We start from the raw sequence: 23,571 nt of genomic DNA on the forward strand, positions 1-23,571 counted from the left end.
TGGAAATGAAATGGTAAGGTGTACCTGTAATTTGCAGAGATTGGGTCTCAGGGATGCAGAAATCTAGGTTTCAGTCATTGGTCCACCCTAGCTCTAGCCTTCCCAGCCCTTTCCCATGTTATTTTGCTCATCATTTCCTTTAATGCTGTACTTTGCTGCTATGTTCAAGCACACACTAAAAAGTTACTTAAGAATTAATGGGGGGAAGTTTCACATCACCTTGGCTTCTCAATCTGATGGCTATGTAGCAATGTCTGGCTTTGAAAGAAATTCATTTCAGCTGAGGTAACATTCTAACGGCACATCCCACTTTTTTAACATTCCAGATTCCAGATAATTGGCCAACCCAGAAACAGATTTAGGGCCATGGCTTGGAGAATCCCAAAAGCTATTGAAGATCTTGACTCTTTATGAAAACATGGCTCATTTCAGGAATGATTCCTGCCACCGTCCCTCTACTGGAATTAATGTCAATTCTGCAGTAACACAAGGATCCTCAGAGAGGAAGGGACATAGCTCAATAGCTCTGACTCACATGTAGAAGGTTCAATCCTTAGCATTTCAAGTTATGCTGGGAGAGATTCCATATCTGAAATCATAGACAGCCACTGGTAGTCAGTGTAGACACTACTGGGCCAGTTAGACCCAAAGATTTAACCCAGTATAAGGCACCTTCCTAGGCTGCTAAAGGGTTTCCTTTACACAGTCACATCACAGTTCTGTTAGAGGCACCAGAAGCAGAAGTGGAAGTCTATTCCTACTATTAGGCAGAGCACAAAGGCTTATATCAAGCCCATTAAAGGGAACAAAATTATCTGTTATTTTGGTTATTAGTATATTTTTGCCAGATTGGTAACAATATTTAGATTTTCTACCTCAAGCACCAGTGTATCTTGGGCTGCTTTTGGAAGCAGGTGTGTGGAGACCCACAAAAACATGGCGGAACTGGGCCTCCCTGGAAAGCTTCTGAGTTCCTGAGGAAAACACTTTCACAGGCCTCAGTGGGAAGCTCTGCCTATGTAAGGTCAGGAAGGCAAGCATATGTGTGTTACAATTCCCATATTGAAGCAAAATCCTTCAAGCCCAAAGACAACATCTCATAAGAAAAAGACAAGTGGAAATGCAGCTCAGACCTCACATGAAGTAAACGATTCTGCCCACGCTGAATTCGGTGGGAGTTTTGTCTTTGACCTGAACAGTACGCTACTCCAAGATTCATTATCATTTATTTTTTTTACTTCATTTATTAAACACACTGTGTGTGGCGTTTTAAAGACAGGGAGCCTGACTCCAAATGGCTTCAAATAATATGTATCAAAGCCTGCAATTTATGTTTTAAACCTAAGCATAATAATGATAATGTGAAAGGGAACTTTATGAAATCTATCATGGTGTGATTATAGAAGTTTAGCACATTTCTCTGTTCTCACAATGTTTGTTTGGCTTTCACATAATATATAGTCCGTGTGTGTGTGTGTGTGTGTGTGTGTGTTTGTGTGTGTGCAATATTTCATGGAAGGGTAGCAAATGCCAGAAATAATCCTTCAACCCTGAGAGAACCCAGTACAGAGCAGAGAATTGCCTGTGTAAAGTTTTGGTGATATTCCCGTGCACAATGAATAAAGAGACTGCCAACTGTAATATATTTAAAGGGTCAAGAGAAATCTATATGTGGTCAAGAAATAAGACAAATATTGGTCACCCATCTGATGGGAACAGCAACATCCATTAAGTCCATTAAATTAACACTGAAATCAATGTTTAAACCACAAGAAGTAATTAGTGTAATTCATATCACAGGACCCTCTTTGGTGGTGGGATTTGGAAAACCAGTTTATTTGCACTTGAAAATGACAGGTTACTTCCCCTCCTCTGGGTAGGGCTTGTATGATACAACCCTACTTGAGAACGTTATTAGAGCTATGTGCCAAATTCAGATTTTTAATGTTGTGAAGCCAAAGAGATTTGCTGAACCAATCAATCCTTTAGGATGGAAACCAGGAAGCACAGGGGAACCTTTACAATAATTTTCTTTCTAATGTTTCATATTGTGAAGTGGAGCTGTTCACTGGAAACAAAATAAAAGTTTGTACAGTGGTATTTGGAGATTTTGGTTCGCTTTCCCTGCATCAGTGGACAATTCATGAGATAGTGCTGCTAAGCTTTGGAAAGGTATCCCTATAATCCTTTGTCAATACAAACTCCACACAACTTTTACAAGGCCTTTCATTAGCAGGCTGAGGCCTGAAAAGAAGATCAAGTGATACTGTCTGCAGCCCATGGACGCAAAACCTTTTGTATTAGGGAAACTGTTGACAAAGACAGCAAATGTGACCATCTGGACATGTGTGTGTGTGTACACACACACACACACACACACACACAGTATTTCATACCTAGGACTGAAGATAAAGGGGATACCATCCCCTAATCTATGCTTCTTGTACATTCTGATACCTTTAAAATTTGGGTGAGTGCGTGCAGCTAGCTTTTAATTAAAGGCATACAGTGATGGTATGGGAATAGGGAAGAAATGTAAACATTTGTGAGCATGGTAAAAGGATAGGCCAGTTCTTTGTCCACAGAGCCTATCAGGTCACCAACAACTCAAAAATAAAACAAATATGACCGTCAAGCAAAGAGAGTAAGCAGGAGGGCATTCCAGAAGGCAGATGAGGAATACAGCAAGTCTCATTGGCAATAGGAATCAGAAAACATACTGGTTGAATCAGATGAATTGTTGGTAGCTGAACGCCAAGAGAGTCAGGAAGATGCATGAAATCCATTGCTGATGAACCAAGGTGTGTGTTTGTTATTGTTTAGTTGTTCGACTCTTTGTGACCCCATGGACCAGAGCACACCAGGCACTCCTGTCTTCCACTGCCTCCCACAGTTTGGTCAAACTCATGCTGGTAGCTTCGAGAACACTATTTAACATCTCGTCCTCTGTCGTCCCCTTCTCCTTGTGCCTTCCATCTTTCCCAACATCAGGGTCTTTTCCAGGGAGTCTTCTCTTCTCATGGCCAAAGTATTGGAGTCTCAGCTTCAGGATCTGTCATTCCAGGCAGCACTCAGGGCTTATTTCCTTAAGAATGAATAAGTTTGATCTTCTTGCAGTCCATGGGAGTCTCAAGAGTCTCCTCCAGCACCATAATTCAAAAGCATCAATTCTTCGGCGATCAGCCTTCTTTATGGTCCAGCTCTCACTTCCATACATCACTACTGGGAAAACCATAGCTTTAACTGTACGGACCTTTGTTGGCAAGGTGATGTCTCTGCTTTTTAAGATGCTGTCTAGGTTTGTCGTTGCTTTTCTCCCAAGAAGCAGGCATCTTTTAATTTCGTGGCTGCTGTCACCATCTGCAGTGATAATGGAGCCCATATTTGTGTATATGTACATTGAAGCCAGATGCCTAATGGAGGATGCAGCTCCTTCCATTGCTCCCATAGGGGAATTTTTAGTGAGAAAAGGGAAAAGAGGTGGTGAAGTGGTGAGGGAGGCTGGTGCTGTCCAGTGCCAAGCCTGAACTGAGAAGTTTGGGCTCAGTTGGTATTTAAACTGGAAGTTCCAAACATTGGAAGATCAAGGACTGAACTCCACAATTCTCCTCCTGACAGCATCACTGATGTTTGTTTTCAATCTCCTTGGCACATTGTACAGGGCAAGGGGCTACTGGGAGAAGAGTGACTAGCAATATGGTGGCTTTTAATATAGGGCACCCTGGTGGCACAATATATTGGAATTCATCCTAAGGTTGAGATCTCAGAGCTACAGAAACACAGCAGACAGTGATGAGACAGGTGTTGTTCCCAAGGAGCCATGAGCTGGTGATTGAAGATGGACAAAGATAGCAGCACAGTCTCACTCATTTCTTCCTTTTTGCCTATTCTCGTGTTGTGCAGCACATGCACACTCCAATCACTTCCCTTATCCCTTGCCCTGTGCATGACATGCTTATCCTCCCCATTTAATCCCATCCCACCACTCGCACCACATTCCTATAGTGAGGACTATAGGCAACAGCAGGTGGGGTTATGTTGCTTCAATGATTTTATGTTTAACTTGTGAGAAGAGAGAGGAATAAGTTGAATATTGCACTGAGTGTGGCTGCACCACTGGAAAATTTGCCATTCTGATTTGCCCATTGGCAGGCGGGGGGGGGGGAGGTTCATTTGGTTAACCCCATTTCTTTCTTCCAATTTTACTGTGATATTTTTCATTGCATCCCATTATTTTGCGTTTGATCCTCAGCCCTAAAAATTCTGAGTGACTAAGCCAAAGAGAGGGAGAGAAAGAGCAGAAATACAATCCAATTTTGCTGGCAGTAGAGTACATTATTCTCTGTTTTCCTCTTCCATTATTTACCACATGCACTTTAAGGTTATTCTGTCTGGACTAGATACTAAGGTGGTGTAAATCACACTAGCACCATTAAAGCCAATAAATATGTGCTGAGGGTCTTCCCCTTCTCCTCCTTCTTCTTCTGCCCATCAGTATAAACACTTAAATAATGCAAGACTAGCCTGTCTTGGGGACTTTGCTCCTCGATGTTTCATCCCAGCAACTGTGATTAGTGAGGCTGGAGTAGCAGGTCCTCCTGACAAGGCAGAAAGGCTTGCACAGCACCAAAATTGGACACTTCTCAGGGAGGCCAAAGCACTGGTGTTCCCTTCCAGTAGAACTGTTATTTCCTAAACACATCTTTGACATTCTTCAAGCTAAAGGCTTGGCTATCATTATTTTCCATTTGTTTTATTTAGTGCTTGCCGGTTTATTTGTTCCCTGGTGGAGGACAGATGCTGCTAGAATGTTTGGAGTTTAGCTTCCTTGCCTGAGTAGAATTTATTTGGCAATAATAACCCATTTCCTGTAGGTCAGAGAGAACTTACCACTTCATCAACTGGGAAAGAATTCCTATTTTCCAGGGCACTGAGTGCTGCTGAACGACTTTCAAAATAGCATTAAATTCTAATTTTCATGGAGATTATTGAAATGAACACAAACACAAGCACACATACATACATGACAACATGGATGGCACATGCAAGGCCAAACAGCCAACTCCAGCATGATGTGCTATCCCTAAAATACGTACCTTCAACATGTCAAGCAAACTGCACAGCTCATCTTTACCCCATCCTTGCTGCAATCCGGGTGATGGGCTAGGGTAGGATGCATGCTGGATGCAGTTTTGTCACTCCATCAAAAGATCTATGTTCCAGCAGCTGCACACCACTTTACCCTTCAGTTACTGCAGAGTATGAACACGCAATAGATAAAACATTGAACAAAGTTTTAGAATTGCTTAAAGAAAATGCTGGTGCATAATATATATATATATATATATGCTTTCGTAGATTTTCACGGGTACAGGAATGCAGGTTTTGGTGTCCTCGGGTGTCTTCCCGTGTAAAAGTTGGGGTGTCTAGGCGACGTTTCGACGAGGTCTCACTCGTCATCTTCAGGCTGGTGCTTTCGGCTTCTTGTTACTGGAACAGAGCAGGATCTCAGTGTTTGAGTTCCTATAAATACTGTTGAGGGGGTGTGGTGTGTAGCCTCCAATGTTCTGGGCAGAGAGGAAGTTCCCAGGCTAGTGTGCCTTTTCTTCTTTTGTTCCTTAATTACTTGAGGGATATCTTGAGTGATTTCTTGAGTGATATCCTGAGTACCACTTAGGTGGGTCATTAGGTGTGGATTAGTTGCTAAAGTCTTTGTGTCTTGACCTCTTGAACTTTGTGAAGAGTTTTTCTGAGAAGATGGCTGTACTGCACTTAGTTGTGCTCTGGCTTGGCTTCGTGTATAGGGGCGAGCTGTGGTTTTGTGGCCTGTGTCAGCCAGATCTGTGTAGGGATTGCAGGGGGGTGCAGCATCCGGAGGTGCCACCATGGTTTGGCTACTGGATGGTGTCTGTAATTTATCTGTGGAGAGGGTCTGGGTTTGGGTCTGGTGTGGTTGATTGGTGATGGCGTTCTGTGTGCCTCTGGATCTGGTGTCAGTTTTTGTGGGGAGGGCTAATTTCCAGATGTCTGGCAAGCGGGATGTGTCGTCACGCTTGTTCATGTTGTGAGGGTGTTTCTCTATCTCGATGGCTTCCATGATTATTCTCTTGTGGTGATGTTCCATGTTAAAGAGCAATTTGGAATCTGCAAAATTAATTTCGTGTCCTGTTTCTTTCATGTGTTGGAAAAGAGAGGAAGTTTTTTCTTCTTTTTTGACGGCATTCTTGTGTTCTGCGATACGTGCATTTATTCGTCTGTTTGTTTGTCCAATGTACGTGGCTGGGCAGACTTTGCAGGGTATTTCATAGACCCCTTGGTTTTCCAACTGGATTTTATCCTTGGGGTTTCTGAGGATATTGGCTATTTTTTGGTTGGTGCAAAAGGTTGTTTTGATATTGTGTTTATGGAGGATTTTGCTAATTTTATCTGTAGTGCCCTTGATATAAGGAAGGAGGGCCATGCCATTGTTTTCTTCTGTGTCTTGGTTTTTGGGGGGTGTTTCTTTTTGGATTAGCTTCGTAACCCTGTTTTGCTGGTATCCATTGGCAATTAACACATTTGAGAGATTCTGTAACTCAGTTGTCAAGTGGTCTTTGTCAGCCAGGCGTTTGGTTCTGGAGATGAGAGTCTTGGCTACGGAGTTTATTTGTGCAGGGTGGTGGTGTGATTGTGCATGTAAGTAGCGGTTGGTGTGTGTTTTTTTCCGGTAGATAGTGTGTCCTAGGGAGCCATCAGGTTTTTTGTAGATTAGGACGTCAAGGAAGGGAAGTTGGTTGTTGGCTTCTATTTCCATAGTGAATTGTATTTTGGGGTGTAGGCTGTTGAGATGTGTGAGGAAGCTATCCAGTTTTTCCTTCCCGTGTGGCCAAATTACAAAGGTGTCGTCAACATATCTGAGCCAAAGTTTGGGTTTGTGTTCTGACTTGTCTAAAGCATTGGTTTCAAAGTGTTCCATGTACAGGTTTGCGATGACCGGTGAGAGGGGTGATCCCATAGGTGCTCCTTCTATCTGTTTGTATCTTTGTCCATTGTGGATGAAGTACGTGTTGGTTAGGCAGTGGTTGGTCAGGTCCAAGATGTATTCGGGGGGATTGTATTTGTTTTGAATGGCTGTCAAGGCCCTCCCCACAAAAACTGACACCAGATCCAGAGGCACACAGAACGCCATCACCAATCAACCACACCAGACCCAAACCCAGACCCTCTCCACAGATAAATTACAGACACCATCCAGTAGCCAAACCATGGTGGCACCTCCGGATGCTGCACCCCCCTGCAATCCCTACACAGATCTGGCTGACACAGGCCACAAAACCACAGCTCGCCCCTATACACGAAGCCAAGCCAGAGCACAACTAAGTGCAGTACAGCCATCTTCTCAGAAAAACTCTTCACAAAGTTCAAGAGGTCAAGACACAAAGACTTTAGCAACTAATCCACACCTAATGACCCACCTAAGTGGTACTCAGGATATCACTCAAGAAATCACTCAAGATATCCCTCAAGTAATTAAGGAACAAAAGAAGAAAAGGCACACTAGCCTGGGAACTTCCTCTCTGCCCAGAACATTGGAGGCTACACACCACACCCCCTCAACAGTATTTATAGGAACTCAAACACTGAGATCCTGCTCTGTTCCAGTAACAAGAAGCCGAAAGCACCAGCCTGAAGATGACGAGTGAGACCTCGTCGAAACGTCGCCTAGACACCCCAACTTTTACACGGGAAGACACCCGAGGACACCAAAACCTGCATTCCTGTACCCGTGAAAATCTACGAAAGCATATATATATATATATATATATATGCTTTCGTAGATTTTCACGGGTACAGGAATGCAGGTTTTGGTGTCCTCGGGTGTCTTCCCGTGTAAAAGTTGGGGTGTCTAGGCGACGTTTCGACGAGGTCTCACTCGTCATCCTCTCTGCCCAGAACATTGGAGGCTATACACCACACCCCCTCAACAGTATTTATAGGAACTCAAACACTGAGATCCTGCTCTGTTCCAGTAACAAGAAGCCGAAAGCACCAGCCTGAAGATGACGAGTGAGACCTCGTCGAAACGTCGCCTAGACACCCCAACTTTTACACGGGAAGACACCCGAGGACACCTATATATATATATATATATATATATATATATATATATATGTTAAAAACTGTCTAGTTTTTAGGTGACTGGTACTTTGTGGTGGACTAATGCTGGTACCCCTATGCTTTGCTCATTCATCCTTCCACAAAGGGTACTCCAGTTCAGTCTAGTTGATATTCATCATTAAACATACCTGACTGATAAGAAATGCCACTCACTTTAGACAGCATATCTAGAATCTACCCCACTAGGGAAGCTACTAAGCAAATTTGCACCCTGATCTGTTACAAGCTGTGTTGAAGGGAACCTTTGAGAAGCAGTAGGATATGGTGAGCCCAAGACCCTGTTCCCCTAAAGCCCTGTAGATAAGTCCTATAGATATGGGTGCTGCCTGCAAACACTTCTCTTTTGCTTTTTGGCTGGCTATTGAGGTATCAGATGGAAACACCTGGAGAAGCAAACACCTGGATGATGATAATAATAAAATAATAATAATAATAATAATAATAATAATAATAATAATAATAATAATAATTTTTTATTTGTATCCCACCTCCCCGGTCAAGGCCAGGCTCAGAGCAGCTAACATCATAAAAACAACATAATAAGCATAAAAACAGACATCAATTAATTAAAATACATCTTAAAATTGATTCAGACAAGTTAAAATCAGGGCAGGTGGCAATTATCAAGGTGGAATTGAGAGTGGTTAATAATTGCCAGGACCAACTGTTTCCACTGATCATACAAGGACCTGTGAGCAGGTTGGGAGCCTCCTTTGGGCTTGTTTTATACAAAGGAAAGTAAGTCAAACTGCAACCTGGCCAAAGGCCTGGCGGAATAGCTCCATCTTGCAGGCCCTGTGAAAGATGTCAAATCCCGCAGGGCCCTGGTCTCTTGTGCAAGGCCTGCTGCTGGTTGCTAAATTCTACAGTACAGTCTTCTACACACACTGTATATATGTTTAGACCAGATCTGTGCTCCATCACTGATACAAATGACATCAGGCCTCCTCAGGGTTTCATTCTTTCCCATCGTAATTAGCAAGCATACCTCACTTTCTGTTCTGTAGACCTTTTGGGGCTCCAGCCTTCTACACCTCTTTCCAAATACTATGCAATCAGCAGTAAAAGTTTCCATTAGAAAAGATAATACTCATAAATCCATCACTTGTGTGAGTTTCCTACCAAAAAGGCCCTCTATGACCTTTTCCACAATTTTGCTCAGCTGTTTTATATATCAAGTTGCAGTTAGTACCTGTAGCCCCTGGACTAGGAGGGGCTATAAAGGACAGCAAATGAATGTAAAATTTCCATCTCTGGAGCAAATTAATAGTGCCAAAGGATTAGCCATCAGAAAGTTCCTTTTCCCTGTTAATTTTTATTCGCAAAACATTTTTAAAAGCTGTTCACAAGGTCTTTAGAAATTCATAGCTCTTTGCCAAACAAGGAGTTGGAGCTGTGACTTTCCAGCTGTTTTATATTCAATGAGGGTTGTCACTGGAACTTGGAAATTCATGAAGAGAAGCAAATTTGCAAAGATCATCACCGTGAGGATGATCATTCTTGCCAGATTTACATCAATCCTATAGTTTTTTCTCTGTTCTTGAAAATTGAGATGCCACTTAGATGATTCATGCAGAAAATAATAATAATAATAAAAGCCCACAGGAATTTCTCTTGCTTGTTTTGGTAGGTGGCCTAGCAAGTTTCAGCCATTACCTGGAATGTAACACCAGGCTACTGCAAAAAGTGATTCTTCTTCAAAAGAGAAAGGATGTGTCAATGCTTCCTAAAACCAAAAGGTTGTTTGGGACAGCAATAAGCATGGTTGCACAGAAACCATAAGAAGTGGCATGTAGGGGTTATTCAAAGGTGACAAGGCAGTTTTATGCTGAGGCTTCAATTTGATGTGTTTAGCAGGCATGGGAAACCTCCAGCCCACAGGCCTAATCTGACAAACTCGGCCTCTTAACCCAGCCTCTGACACACACTATCGGCCACACACCCCTCTCCCTGCTGCACAGCAAGCTACCCATACAGGAAGAGATCTGTTCCTGCATGGCCAATTTGCCACATTCCCCTGCAAGGGGATCCCTCCTGCCATACTTCCTCTCAGTAAATATGGCATTTTAACATATGCTATACATGTGCTCTGCTCAACCTTCATTAGGCACCAGGCAAAAACGTTCCTTTTTAACCAGGCCTTTGGTTGATTTGATTGACATCCTATGCCCTTTTAAAATGTGATTTTTCTGGGGGAAGCTTATTGGGTTGATGTTTTTATTTTGATTGTGTATTTTGTGGTTTTATATTTTGATTTTATTCTGTGAAATGCCCTGAGACCTCCGGGTATAGGGCGGTATATAAATTCAACAACAACAACTGACATAGCTCCATTGGTTGGAGCATAGTGCTGTTTGATCCCCATAAGGGACAACTGCATATTCCAGCATTGCAGGTGATTGGACTAGATTGTCCTCATAGTTGTTGTTGTTGTTTAGTTGTTTAGTCGTGTCCGACTCTTTGTGACCCCATGGACCAGAGCACGCCAGGCACTCCTGTCTTCCACTGCCTCCTGCAGTTTGGTCAAACTCATGCTGGTAGCTTCGAGAACACTGTCCAACCATCTCGTCTTCTGTCGTCCCCTTCTCCTTGTGCCTTCCATCTTTCCCAGCATCAGGGTCTTTTCCAGGGAGTCTTCTCTTCTCATGAGGTGGCCAAAGTATTGGAGCCTCAGCTTCGCGATCTGTCCTTCCAGTGAATACTCAGGGCTGATTTCCTTAAGAATGGAGAGGTTTGATCTTCTTGCAGTCCATGGGACTCTCAAGAGTCTCCTCCAGCACCATAACTCAAAAGCATCAATTCTTCGGCGATCAGCCATCTTTATGGTCCAGCTCTTATAGAGGCCCTTCCAATTCTATGATTCCAGTTCAAAAGAAGGAAGCATTGGGAAAGGTAAAGGGTGGCCTAGAACACAACGGAGCATGGTTCCCACAGGAGACACTTATGGCCGCCAACTGAGATGGCTTTTAAAGAAGACCAGACATGTTCATGAAGGATAAGGCTATCAACAGCTACTAGTCATGACAGCTGTCAGAGGCAGTAGGCCTCTGAATACCACTTGCTGGGAATCACAGGTGAGCAAAGTGCTGTTGCATGCGTGCCCTGCTTTGCAGGCTTCCCATGGGCATCTGGCTGGGCAGTGTGAGTTCAGGATGCTCAACTAGGTGAGCCATTGGCTTGATCTGGCAGGTAGATCTGGTAGTTTGTTCTGTTTGAAGGTACCAAGTAGAGGTTCTGAGGTCAGCACTTCCTTAGCTGATTCATAGTTATAAGCAGTAACAATGGAGCTCCTTCTCTGTGATACAATCCTATGGTAACCCAGGAATATGTTTATGAAGGTCAGTAGCATGCTTCCTTTCCATGCAAACATTGCCTAGCTTGTTTTGTGGTCAAAGATGAGATAATGGCGTTTTACTGTCTTAATGTTGAAAATAAAGTTTACCAATGACTTATGCTTTAAAAGAGCATTAAAACCTATTTCAGTTCAGGTTGGCACTTAGGGCCAGTTCTCATGTTAGGATTTGTGGTTGGGATGACCATCACCATTTGACTTGGATGCAACATCAAGATGTGGTGCCTATTTCTTCTGACTATGGGTTGCATCCAATGGTAGCTTTGCCTTAGCAGAGTGTGTTTTCACGTTGGATTACAATACTGCATTTTGGCCAAATGATGGGAATTGTAGTCCAAAACATCTGGAGGGCTGAAGGTTGGGGTTGCCTGCTCTAGGGATCACCACAGGGGGATCTCCTTACAAGCCAGAATGAACACAAAATTGGAAATGGAAACGAGAGAATGTAAATTTTGCGGATAAGTAAACTGGCAGAGTCCAAACTTATTCTAACAACTATTTCATTTCTGTGCTCCAGACTTCTGATCCTCTATCACTTGCCTTTCCTCGTTTGTCTGCAGGTATTACATCAGATCCTCAGCTTAAGTAATGTGCATATACGGTCTGCTAAATGAATATTTTATTTATTTATTTTTCATTTGTTTACTCCGCTTTTCAGATTAGAAAAAAGCCTCTTGAGGTGGTATACCACAGAAAAAGAATAAAATCAACACTTAGAAGCCCGTGCTGCAAAACACAAAAAAAAACAACATTAAAATTTACCAAATCCTGTCTAAAACCAATCACTATTGATGTACTTAAACCAAGGAGGTAATTAATGTTGGGTTGAATTAACCACTAAAGATAGGCCCCTTTATACTATCATATTACATGCTGAGGTGCTTGCAGCTGACCAGCCCTGAACAAGATTGTGAGGGAATGTTCTTTAATTGATTTGATGAGGGAATGAACAGGTAGAAAGTTGTGAGATCCGGTTGTTCAGAAAAGGCTGGAAGTGTGCATAAGTCATGAAGTGGCAGTGTTAGGAACTGGTGCCATAGGTGTGACTAGAACAAATGTCAAAGATGCATTAAACTTTCAAGCCCGTTACTTACCATTTTGGAGCAACACGCAAGCTACCATTCCCAAAATGGAGATAGTTGTGAGATTCCACTAGAAAGCCAAGATGGTTAGCAAATGGATAGGGCGTCATTTTCTCAGGGCAATCAGGTTAATTTGGATCACTTGAGTGCTCTTGGTTTTATGACCTCCAAGGTGCATATCACAGCTTGCATAGCACATGAGAGTACTTATGTCAATAACAATCTGAACAACACATCATTTTGGTGCAGTCACCTCTTATGATCACACAGCTCTTTCCCCTCTTTCTTCCACTTCTGTCTCTTTGTGGATTGTAGTCTTCATTATCAAAATAGCATGTAGAGACTCATGACTGCATATTTCAAATAATACTTCTCCATGATTTTTTAAAAAAACAAAAAGATCAGAATAAAGCTTCTAAAATTTGTTATTTTGAATCCAAATGATATAGCTCCAGAGGTTTTTACTGGTAAAGTCTGCGACTTGAATTATATAAATAGCATTTTTGATGCATTGTAACTCTGGGACTGGACATAATTGTTTTCTAACAGTAAGAAGATCTTTTTCTTTTTTGCCATGGTTTTGGCTTTATCTGGATGGGCAGGAATCTATTTTCAATGCAGCATTCAACCTGGTGGGGGGATTGTTGTAAAGGGGTTTTTTTGAATTTTGAAATGATAATATATATGTAGTATCATCTCCTATATTTAAAATACCATCTAATCCATCATTTTTGTGATTGCTACACATTGATATTGTCATGCAGTGAGATTCTGATCTGTGACTGCAATCTGGAAAACCACCAGAATAGCAGAAACAAAGCATTTGTGCTTCTGTCAGGGTGTTTGGTTTGCAGACCAGAATCCTCTCCAAGCCAATGACAGAGTAGAAGGAACTTGGACTTAGTCTCACCACTACTCAAACCTCTCCTTCTCAGGAGGACATCCAAACTGCGAAAGGATTCACTCAAAAGTTCTATATAGATAGCAGAAGATTCAGATTAGATTTGCACATGGAGACCATTTGGTGTACAGATCATTGTCACAGAATCAGATCAACTGGTTGTAATCCAAAGATACATGGAGCTCTTTCAAGAATGGATAGTTTGAAATAATAATAATAATAATAAAACTTGATGTATTTCACTTTATTCATGTATTTAGCTAGATGACCCGGAAGCTGTACGCCGGCTCCCTCGCCTAGTAAAGCGAGATGAGCGCCGCAACCCCAGAGTCGTGTGTGACTGGACCTAACGGTCAGGGGTCCCTTACCTTTACAAAACTAGAAGTCAATACAAACATACATCTACCCTAAAAGTAGAAGCCTGCCACTCCATGGTAGAATTGGAAGCTCTTGCTTCAGAGCAGAAGAATGTGGAACATTTTACTATTGCCTCACTGAATTCTTGTTTTAAAATCAAGCTTATGTGGAATCTAAAGCAACATGACAGCAATGTGCTGATGTCAAGGTCTTCTTCTGTTAAGATCTTTGCATAAGCTAATTGTTTCTGCCTACAGATGAATAAATGAGAAGGGCTGGCAATAGTTTTGAAATAATATGACCCAGAAACAGACAATGGAAATAATGGGCATATAGATAAAATGGGCCTGAAGAAAAGGCAAGTGTTATACTTTTGCTTTAACATCTAAACCCCCAGGAATGGGCATCTTCATTATAACATGGCAAGTGCATGCATTTCTAAATGCAGGTAGGATCAACTGGAAGGAAAAGGGATTTCCCCACAGATCTGGTAGATCTTTGAATCCAGGCTTTAGATATTCTTTGTGAGGAATGTGACTCTATGGTGTTATACAATGTACCTTTTTTTGCCTTTTGCAATGTACATGCCTAAATACCTCAGTAACACAAGACAAATTGATGAGCTAAGTGTAATCAGTACGTACAAGAAAATTTAAAAGGGTTTGATGGCCCACCAAGCCAAGCATAGACTACAGGCCATCTTGGATGGCCTACCAGAGTTGGTTAGACCTCTATTTTTTTGCTGGCTTCCTGGATTATTCATGCACCACTATGCACAATGGTAGGTTCATAGATTCATAAAGTGTAGAAATGGAAGGGACCATGCATGTCATCTAGTCCAACCCCCTGAAATGCAGGGAATCTTTTTGCATTTAGCTTGGTAAATCACAAGCTCTAGAGGACTACTTGAAATCAATGACAGTGGTAGACAGAGTAGTATGAAATAATTGTTTTAAACTTAGATTTTGGTGCAGAGATGGGAACTATTTTTAGCACACCGTCTTTAAAATGTACAACACAGACAAAATAAAGTGTGTCATGTCATCAGCACATTAAAAAACATTTCGCCCCATGTGCATTTTTTATCAGATCCCTTTGGCAGGTAGCCAATTGGTGTTCACAATACGCATGACAGAATCACATGCTCCCTTGCAATGGCTCTGTATTTATATCTGCCTCATTGTATAAAGGCAGCTGTGAAACCCACACTGTCAGGTTGAATGCTGCAAAGATTTAGTTCCTTTGGGTTGTACTCACACCAAGCTACTTGCACTTAATACCATAGATTTAAATAGTGTCTTACAGTAGCCATTCCTAACTTTTCACATTGGTTTCAGTGGGACAGTACAATTAACTTAGTCTGCATCCAGCCCTTCATGTTTTACTTAAATTTATTAGGGAAAAGGTGGGGTTGCATTACCTAGGAATGGGACATTAATGGGCAGAATAGTCATTAGAGATAAAGATTCCTTTTAGACAAGACAATGCCAACTTAGGACTTCCTTTTTTTTATTCCAAAAAGAAGTATAGAAGAAGTAACTCAAGAAAACATATATTCATTAAAGCAACTAGCCTCAGAACAGTTCTTTTGTTGCCGAAGGAAGAAAATTACCCATCTGCTAACTTTTAAGAAAATGTATTAAGACAACCTTCTTTTATTCCGTCTATTTTAACTCCATACGCTTGAAGAAAAGACTCCTTTTAAATAGAGTTATTCTTTTTCAGCAGTACTAGACATCCTTTTGTCTGGCAAAGCACCTTCCTTTTTCACCGTTTATTTCTTTAACATGTATTTGTTTAAGTGGCTTCCATTCTATTAATTGATGTTTTGTGTCTGCAAATGCATTTCCTCTTCTCCACCCCGCAGCCAGATTAAAAAGGAAATAAAAAAATAAAAATAAAAACAAGCATTTGTTTAAATGGGATTTGCTTTTCTGCGTCTTTTCCCTACTTCCCACCCACCCCCTCCCTTTGCCAGGGAAGGAGACTCTTGCTAACGTGTGGTTGACATAATGAGTCCCATTAGCTCTCAATTCAGCATGCTTTTTGACCAGCTCCCTTTTAATGACTATGCTTTCCTCAACTGCTCAAGTTTTGGGAATAAGGGGGAGGGGGCACTGTTCACACTCCTGGATTTTAATACATGTTTACATCCCACTAACTCATTTTATCCTTCGCAGGACAGCAACATCTTTCAATTAATGTTACTGTTGAGCTCCGAAAGAACAAGGGACGAGCGCATGTGCGCAGGGAGACAAAAGGTGTTCTGGGGTTTTTAATTTATATATTAGGAAATAGAGACTAAACCCTTTATTAGTGCAAAACCGTAGTTTGTATTCAAATATTTCTGAAGATTCCTCCTCCCGCACTACCACTGCTACCGCCATTGATCTCCCAGTTAACTGAAAAGCAAGAATTAACCTCAATGACAGTGCTACTAGCTTTGAGTCTATTTTGGCCTGTTCTTTAAGTAAAAAGAGCAACCTAGATGAGAATTTTGTGCTTCACTGGATATTGAAAGATGAGGCAATAAACTGCTAAACTTGAGTAATCACACGCTCCCAGAGGAATACCTCAAATGGGGTTGGTCAAAAACCTTGAAATTCTAGCCTTCTGCACACTGCCTGGGCTTTAACATTTGATGAGATTCATTATAGTGGGGGACTGAATACAAGTGTCTTCTGATTACAGACCTTCCATTAAAAGTTCCCACCAGTGTGCCTTTCCATAGAAGAGCATCAATGGGATTAAAATCTCAATTCACCCCAGTCAATTCTCCAGTAACACGATTTCATTAGAGGCAGGCAGGGAGGAAAATGGACTCGAAAGCGCTGAAACAGCTGGTGTATAAATTATAAAGTGTACTTTCGACTAAGTGAACACACCTTCCGCTCAGCCACATTACTAATTAATGTGTAGGGTAGCCGATTTTATGTAAATTGTATTCTTCCTCTCTCCTGTGCTTTGGTTAACAACAGGTTTTTTTGGAAATATTGGAAAAAAGAAAGATTATGCAAAGCTATCATCATATGAAAATAACGTATTAACATACTGCCTGTGAACTGTATCCAATCAGTTCCTTTTCACTGGTGTGTGTACAAAACAATTAAAATCAAATTTATATTGCACTTCTTTAATATATTCCGGTATTAATATAATCAACGAACAAGTGTTAAAGAGTCTTACAGGCCTATTCTGCTTTAAGATGATACGGTTACTCTTGGGGGGTAGTGAATATTTTCATTTTAAGGGACAATTTTTCGAAACAAGGTTTTTTTGTTTTTTGTTTAACGAAACATCAGCTATCCATTTGTGTGGTTGCTGTCTTATTTTTACAGGGCCAAATTATGATATCTTTTAAACACGCACATGCATGCATTGTCCTAAGGTCCAGTTTCAATCATCTTCCATCCATGTTACCTGAAGCACATTGGGTTTTAATTATGGAATATTGCTGAGTATCTGCTAAATGATACCACCAAATTATCCAGATAAACCCTCAGGCTGGTTGTAATAACAGCTGTTATAATGTCAACCAGACCTATGCAAGCACAACAAGGACCTCTGTTTTGAAATCAAGCCAACTCTCAAGGTTTCACTAAGTGACCCGGGGATTTTACCACTGACAACACGTTCTCTGCGACATCTGCATTTTTTAGAATTAGATTCTATGTCTTACCAGCCCATTCTGAAAACGTCGGCTCAGTCAGTGGTGCTGTTGTTGCTCTCAGAGGATTCAAACTTGTTATTTGGCGGTAACTTTCTATGGACAGCAATGAAATTATTGTAAACTAGCTCTAATGCTGCTTTAACATGCACCCTTTCTGGTATGGGGGGGCCACTGTCTTCACAGTTGTTTCTAACCTGATACAGACAAATGCTAAGAGTTTCCAGTAATGTAGCTTTGCTCTTTGATGGGGATGAGCAAATCTGTATATTTCTCATTCACTTCATTTCCACATGTTCACTTTCCAAAATAATCTGCAGATTCCACACACAAACACACACCCGGAAGTGCCCTCAAAATATTTACTTGTATGTTTAATTTAATATGGATTTAAATGTGTGGATTCTTTTTGTACATATATAAATCTCTGTATGCTCTCAAAGCATGTACTGAAAAGCATATTTTGATAAGTTTAAGTTATGGGAAGCTGAATCGCAATGTTCAGAGAATCAGAAGACTGGAGGATCGGTAGATTCCAATTAGTCCAAGAGGTACGGATGAGTTCATTTCCTATGGGGGTTTTCAAAAATTAAATGTCTCTAGCATCCTTTCTTGCTGGCATGTTCACAAACCATGCAAGTGACCTCCCGTCCCCTCAGGGTCTGGGTGTTGCTTTTGTGTTTTGTACTCATGCCAGGCAACCATCTAGGAATCACAATAGGGATGGGCAAATCTGTCAATTTTGGTTTTCTAAGTTGCTCGTTTTTCAAATCATAAATTCAGTTCTTTAGTTTTTTAAAGGAAGTTACTTATAAAAAAATATAAAAAACCCTCCTAATACTGTATTGACCCAAATATAAGCCATACCTGAATATAAGCCACACCTTTAAAACTGGAGGAGGGAAAAGAAAGAAAAAATACCCGAATATAAGCTGCTCCATTCTTCGCTGCTCCTGGCTGCATGGGGGGGGGGGAGCCTGCGATGCGTTGCCGACAGTCTTTCCCCTTCCTCACTCTCTCCCTTCCGGGCCTTGGTGGAGAGGATGGGGGACTATGGCAGGACGGGCACCACTTTGCCACACTGTTTACTCCACGCTCCTGGCTGCATACCGTAAGGTCATGAATATAAGCCGCTATTTAACTTTTCACGGCCGGAATTTGGGGGAAATGTGAGGCTTATATTCAGGCCAATATGGTATGTTTTATGTGCTTTTGACTAATATACTCAATTTTCCAAACACATTCCCTAGATATAACACTTCTTCCCACTAATATATGCATTTAAATACACATTTTATCCTCATATACACATTTCTGTACATGGTGTTGGTCAGGAGAACTGCGTCACAAATTTTAGAAACGTGATGATTTTGAAGGATACTCATGTTTTGGTTTGCGTATTGGTTCGAAAAGTGCAAATTAGGTAGCATCTTGTTATAATGCAAACGAAGTCAAATTTGTCCTTAAACCTTAAATTGCATGTATGCCGTGACAGAAGAAAGGTGGAATGTAAAAGTAAGAAAATAAGTAAAATAAATGAATCAAGAGAACCAGGAAGTCTTTATGCATACACAGATGAAAGCAAGAACAACTCTAGAAGCAGAAGCAGCAACCTAAATGCTAAAGATTTCTGTAAAAACTTAATAGTTACTATGTCCATAGCAAAACAGAACAAAAATAGTTTTTCTCCCGTCTGTAGGGATGCTTCCAAAATTTCACTTATCCAGATCTCAATCTGGTATTGATGTATCAGAATACTGAGTCCTCATTCCAAAGTGGACCCAGCATGTTATAAATTTGCTATTTGTCACAAGCTTTCATTTTATTTTATTTATTTATTTAATTTCAGGATTTATAAGCTGCTCTACATTCAAAGGACACCCAGGTACTGCAGAGAAACGTAACGTTTATCCTGAAACGTCATTAAAACATTTTATTAATAAATAAATAAATAATATTAATAAATAAATAAATAATAAAATAAATAAAATAAAATAAAATAAAATAAATAATTTCTACCCCGCCCATCTGGCTGGGCTTCCCCAGTCACTCTGGGCAACTTCCAACAAAAGGTTAAAAATACATTAAAACATCGGTCATTAAAAACTTCACTAAACAGGATACCTTCAGATGTCTTCTCAATGGCAGATAGTTGTTTATCTCTTTGACATCTGATGAGAGGGCGTTCTACAGGGCGGCCGTCACTACCGAGAAGGCCCTCTGCCTGCTTCCCTGTAACTTTGCTTCTTGCAGTGAGGGAAGTGCCAGAAGGCCCTCGGTGCTGGACCTCAGTGTCTGGTCGGAATGATGTGGGTGGAGACGCTCCTTCAGGTATACTGGGCCGAGGCTATTTAGGGCTTTAAAGGGCAGCACCAACACTTTGAATTGTGCTTGGAAACATACTGGGAGCCAATGCAGGTCTTTCAAGACCGGTGTTATGTGGTCTCAGCAGCCGCTTCCAGTCACCACTCTAGCTGCCACATTCTGGATTAGTTGTAGTTTCCAGGTCACCTTTAAAGGTAGCCCCACGTAGAGCAGATTGCAGTCATTACAGTCCGCAGGCAGGTAGGGTCTCAGCCTGCGTACCGGATGGAGCTGGTAGACAGCTGCCCTGGACACAGAATTAACCTGTGCTTCCATGGACAGCTGTGAGTCCAATTGACTCCCAGGCTGCACACCTGGTCCTTCAGGGGCACAGTTGCCCCAGTCAGGATCAGGAAGTCCCCCACACCCGCCTGCCTCCTGTCCCCCCAAAACAGTACTTCTGTCTTGTCGGGATTCAACCTCAATCCATTAGCCGCCATTCATCCATAAATACTTGTCAAGAATTTCACACTGTAGAAATAAAACGGACTAATTTGGGAAGGCTTAGGAGAAAAACTAATTTTCAACCACTGACAAAAAACATAACTATATTTGCTTTGCATCTAAGTCAGAGGAAATAATTGCAGTTGATGGTGCTGTTGCAACACTGAAAGCGGAGGCTCAAGTCCCAGCATGCTTTACTGCAGGGGCATTGGGGACTATCAACAGATCTTCATGGCTGTGGTAGAATGTAAGGGGAGATGTCGCTTCTCAGATACCCCAGTCCAGAACTGTATGGGGTTTATTTTCTGGTAGTGAAACCTCTTGTGCCCATGAGGAATTCCTATTCTTTTCAATGGGGCTTGTGCAGGGGAATCTCCTGGTGGATTGCATCCTTAGTAGTGGTTTTTTGTAACCCAAAGACTCCAGTCAAGAAGATTAGGTGTCTGCGTACTCTTTTCCTGAAATGATGGGAAATGCTAATCGTGTTATGAAAAGAGCCATTTTGTGAAATGAATAAGGGGAGAACTGCTGAAGCAGCTCTGAATCTCATTCTGAATAAAACCTATGTTTCTGTGCCAGGTGGTGGTGGTGGTTTGGTGCGGAGTCTTCACTTCTATGAATGACTCGACTGTTGAAGTCATCAAAGAAAACAAGTCACTGGAAAGATTGTAGAATCACAGTGTTAGAAGATCACCTAGTCCAACTGCTGCTGGGTGCAGGATCTGCAGTGCAGAAGGCCACAACAGCATCCCCCAACTCTGCTGTAACACCAAAGGACAGCCCAGCCCTTCCTGAGGCAGGCTGTTCCACTGCTGAACAGATTCTCCTAGCTCTGAGCCAGAATCTGCTTCTCTGCAAGTTCCTCTCATTGGTTCTATTCTATCTTCTGTGTGACAGCCCTTCAGATATTTGAAGACTATTTTCGTGTCTTCCCTCTACCTTTTTCTTCCCTAGGCTAAACAAGTCCAACTTTTGTAACTGTTCTCCACAGGACTAGTTTTCCAAACCCCTGGCCATTCTGGTTGCCCTCCAATACAGAAGCCACTTCTGTTTATTGCTATGTGAGGTACTTTAGCTGATGTGGCAGTTAATCGTAACATGTAACCAAACCAGAAAAAAAATCAAGTGAGCTGGTATTTTCACTTTAAAACAGACTTCTAATAATTAAAAGGAGGACTGTGCAAAGCCCGCTGGCCCACCTTGCGGCCCCAATCTGTGCCCCCCGGATCAGGCCAATCATGTGATGCCCCATGGACCACTCATATTGGAGCCTTTCCCCTCCTGCAAAATTGGAGAGTGATGGGTTCAAGGTTTTTTTTTAAAAAAAACAATTTTAACATTAGGTTAAAAGAGAGTATCAAAATACAATCTGAAAGCCCCCCCCCAAAAAAAGTATTGGTTACTGCACGGTCCCCTCTCACTCCAATCCTGTTTTAACCCCAGTTTCATAACCCAAATAGATTAAAATATTTCAAGGGATGGGAGGAAAGGGCCCTGTACAGGCTATGAGATTTTTAGGTAAATGGAGAGGCAAAGGGGGGAATGACCGGGCAGGCCTTGTGGAATATAAACTGGGTTTACTTAAAGCAAACAACTTCGTTTACTAGTAGGCAAATCGAGACGCCAGCAGAAATTTGACTGAATTGGAAAATATGGTACTATCCAAAAGAAGCAGGATCAAAGACTTAATTGCCCTGATCCATCTTTAACTCAATGGGAATGAAATGGGCTCCCTTCAGGGATTAAAAGAATGCTGGAAGCCAGATTTTAATTACCAAGTCAAGGAAGACACATAGTAAAAATTAAATATAAAAATGGGAGAATAAATTTATGTGCTTAATCTTGACATGAGCAGAGAAAACAAGCATTAAAATCAGTTTTAGATGGCTCCCGATACCTATTAGATTGTTGCATATCACACATCCATCTTCCAAAGGTGTTGGAGATGCAGGACCTCAAAATCTACTTACTTCCATATGTGGTGGACTTGTCCTCCTGTGGAAGGATCATGGGGACAGGTTCTTGAGGAAATACAAAAAAATTACTCATCAATTCCATCCTTCCAAATGCATCCAGTTTGGCTCAAGGCCCTTCCAAATCTGGTGCACAACCCTACTAAAACCTGCATTTTCTCATTAGTATTTGTACATAAATTAAGTATATTGCAAAGCAAAAGCGTTTGCTGGAATGGCAATGTGGACATTCTCTCCTTTAAATTTCTTCTTCTTACACTCTTGCCAAGTTGGAAATCGTCTATGTAATGTGTTTCTTGGTGATCCTTTTTCGAGAATGAGCTAAATTCATCTGGCTTTGCCAGGATAGTTCCAGTGCTCTTCTGCTGGGAAGTTTTCATTTCATGATCTGCACATCACAAGACATAAAGGCAAGAAAAATGAGGGGATGCCTGGGCTTCCCATGTGATGGATGACTTCAACACTAAATTTTCTTTCTTTTTTCTTTCCTGCTTTTTTAAAAGCAACATAAAGAAAGGTTCTAGATACAGGTAGGTAGCCATGTTGGTCTGCCCTAGTCGAAACAAAATAAAAAAGATTCATTCCACTAGCACCTTAGAGACCAACTAAGTTTATTATTGGTATGAGCTTTTGTGTGCATGCACACTTCTTACAGAAAGGTGTGCAGGAGAAATTCATTCCGTTCACATTTTAATGCAAACTTATAAAATTTACAGTTCCCAAAGCAACATGTGGACCAAATCATAGTTTTCTTTCAAAATGTGCACTTCTCTGAATTTCAACCACAGAATGTAAACAAAATTCTATGCATTGTGAAAAATAGGTGAGGGTAGCCGATGGGACTCAAACCGTCGGTACGTTAGTGACTTGCTCTGCATGTCATGACAGGCTCCAGCAGATTGAGCAGATGTGGCCAATAGTGCAGTTTCTGCACGTGCGATGGAGGGAAGTGAGGGGCAGATGGGGATAATCAACCTGGGAAGGGAGCCCATCTAGGAGAAGGAAAACTCTGATCCTAAACTTCTGCTGACATGAGAAAGGCTTTGGGAGTAAACCCTGAGGGGGGGGGGGACACTATACTTGCTACATTCCAGGACATACAGTATTTGGATGGTGTCTTGTATGCCTCCTTCCAGCAACTTCTGCAGACAAACTGGAGCCAAACCTATTGCTGAGTTTTACTTTGGACCATATCAGTGAGGCCAAGGGACAGCTCAGGTCCTCCATAGACACACTGCCCAGGTGTGAGCCTCAGACAGGTCACTTTGGCTGCA

At 41.6% G+C, this 23,571-nt stretch overlaps 1 protein-coding gene across 1 annotated transcript; it reads right to left on the minus strand.

Moving 5' to 3' along the window:
- Positions 1-5,364: 5,364 nt before the first annotated feature.
- LOC309365367 (uncharacterized protein) lies at positions 5,365-7,754 on the minus strand. Its single transcript, XM_081903503.1, has 2 exons — positions 7,302-7,754; positions 5,365-7,002 (listed from the first exon to the last, which is right to left on the minus strand). Exon 2 carries the CDS (start codon positions 6,992-6,994, stop codon positions 5,450-5,452), a length of 1,545 nt encoding a protein of 514 aa, XP_081759629.1. The 5' UTR covers positions 6,995-7,002; positions 7,302-7,754; the 3' UTR covers positions 5,365-5,449.
- Positions 7,755-23,571: the final 15,817 nt, after the last annotated feature.

The sequence above is a fragment of the Podarcis melisellensis genome (assembly GCF_964234715.1).
Source record: "Podarcis melisellensis genome assembly, chromosome: 1".
In the NCBI taxonomy this organism is placed as follows: Eukaryota; Metazoa; Chordata; class Lepidosauria; order Squamata; family Lacertidae; genus Podarcis; species Podarcis melisellensis.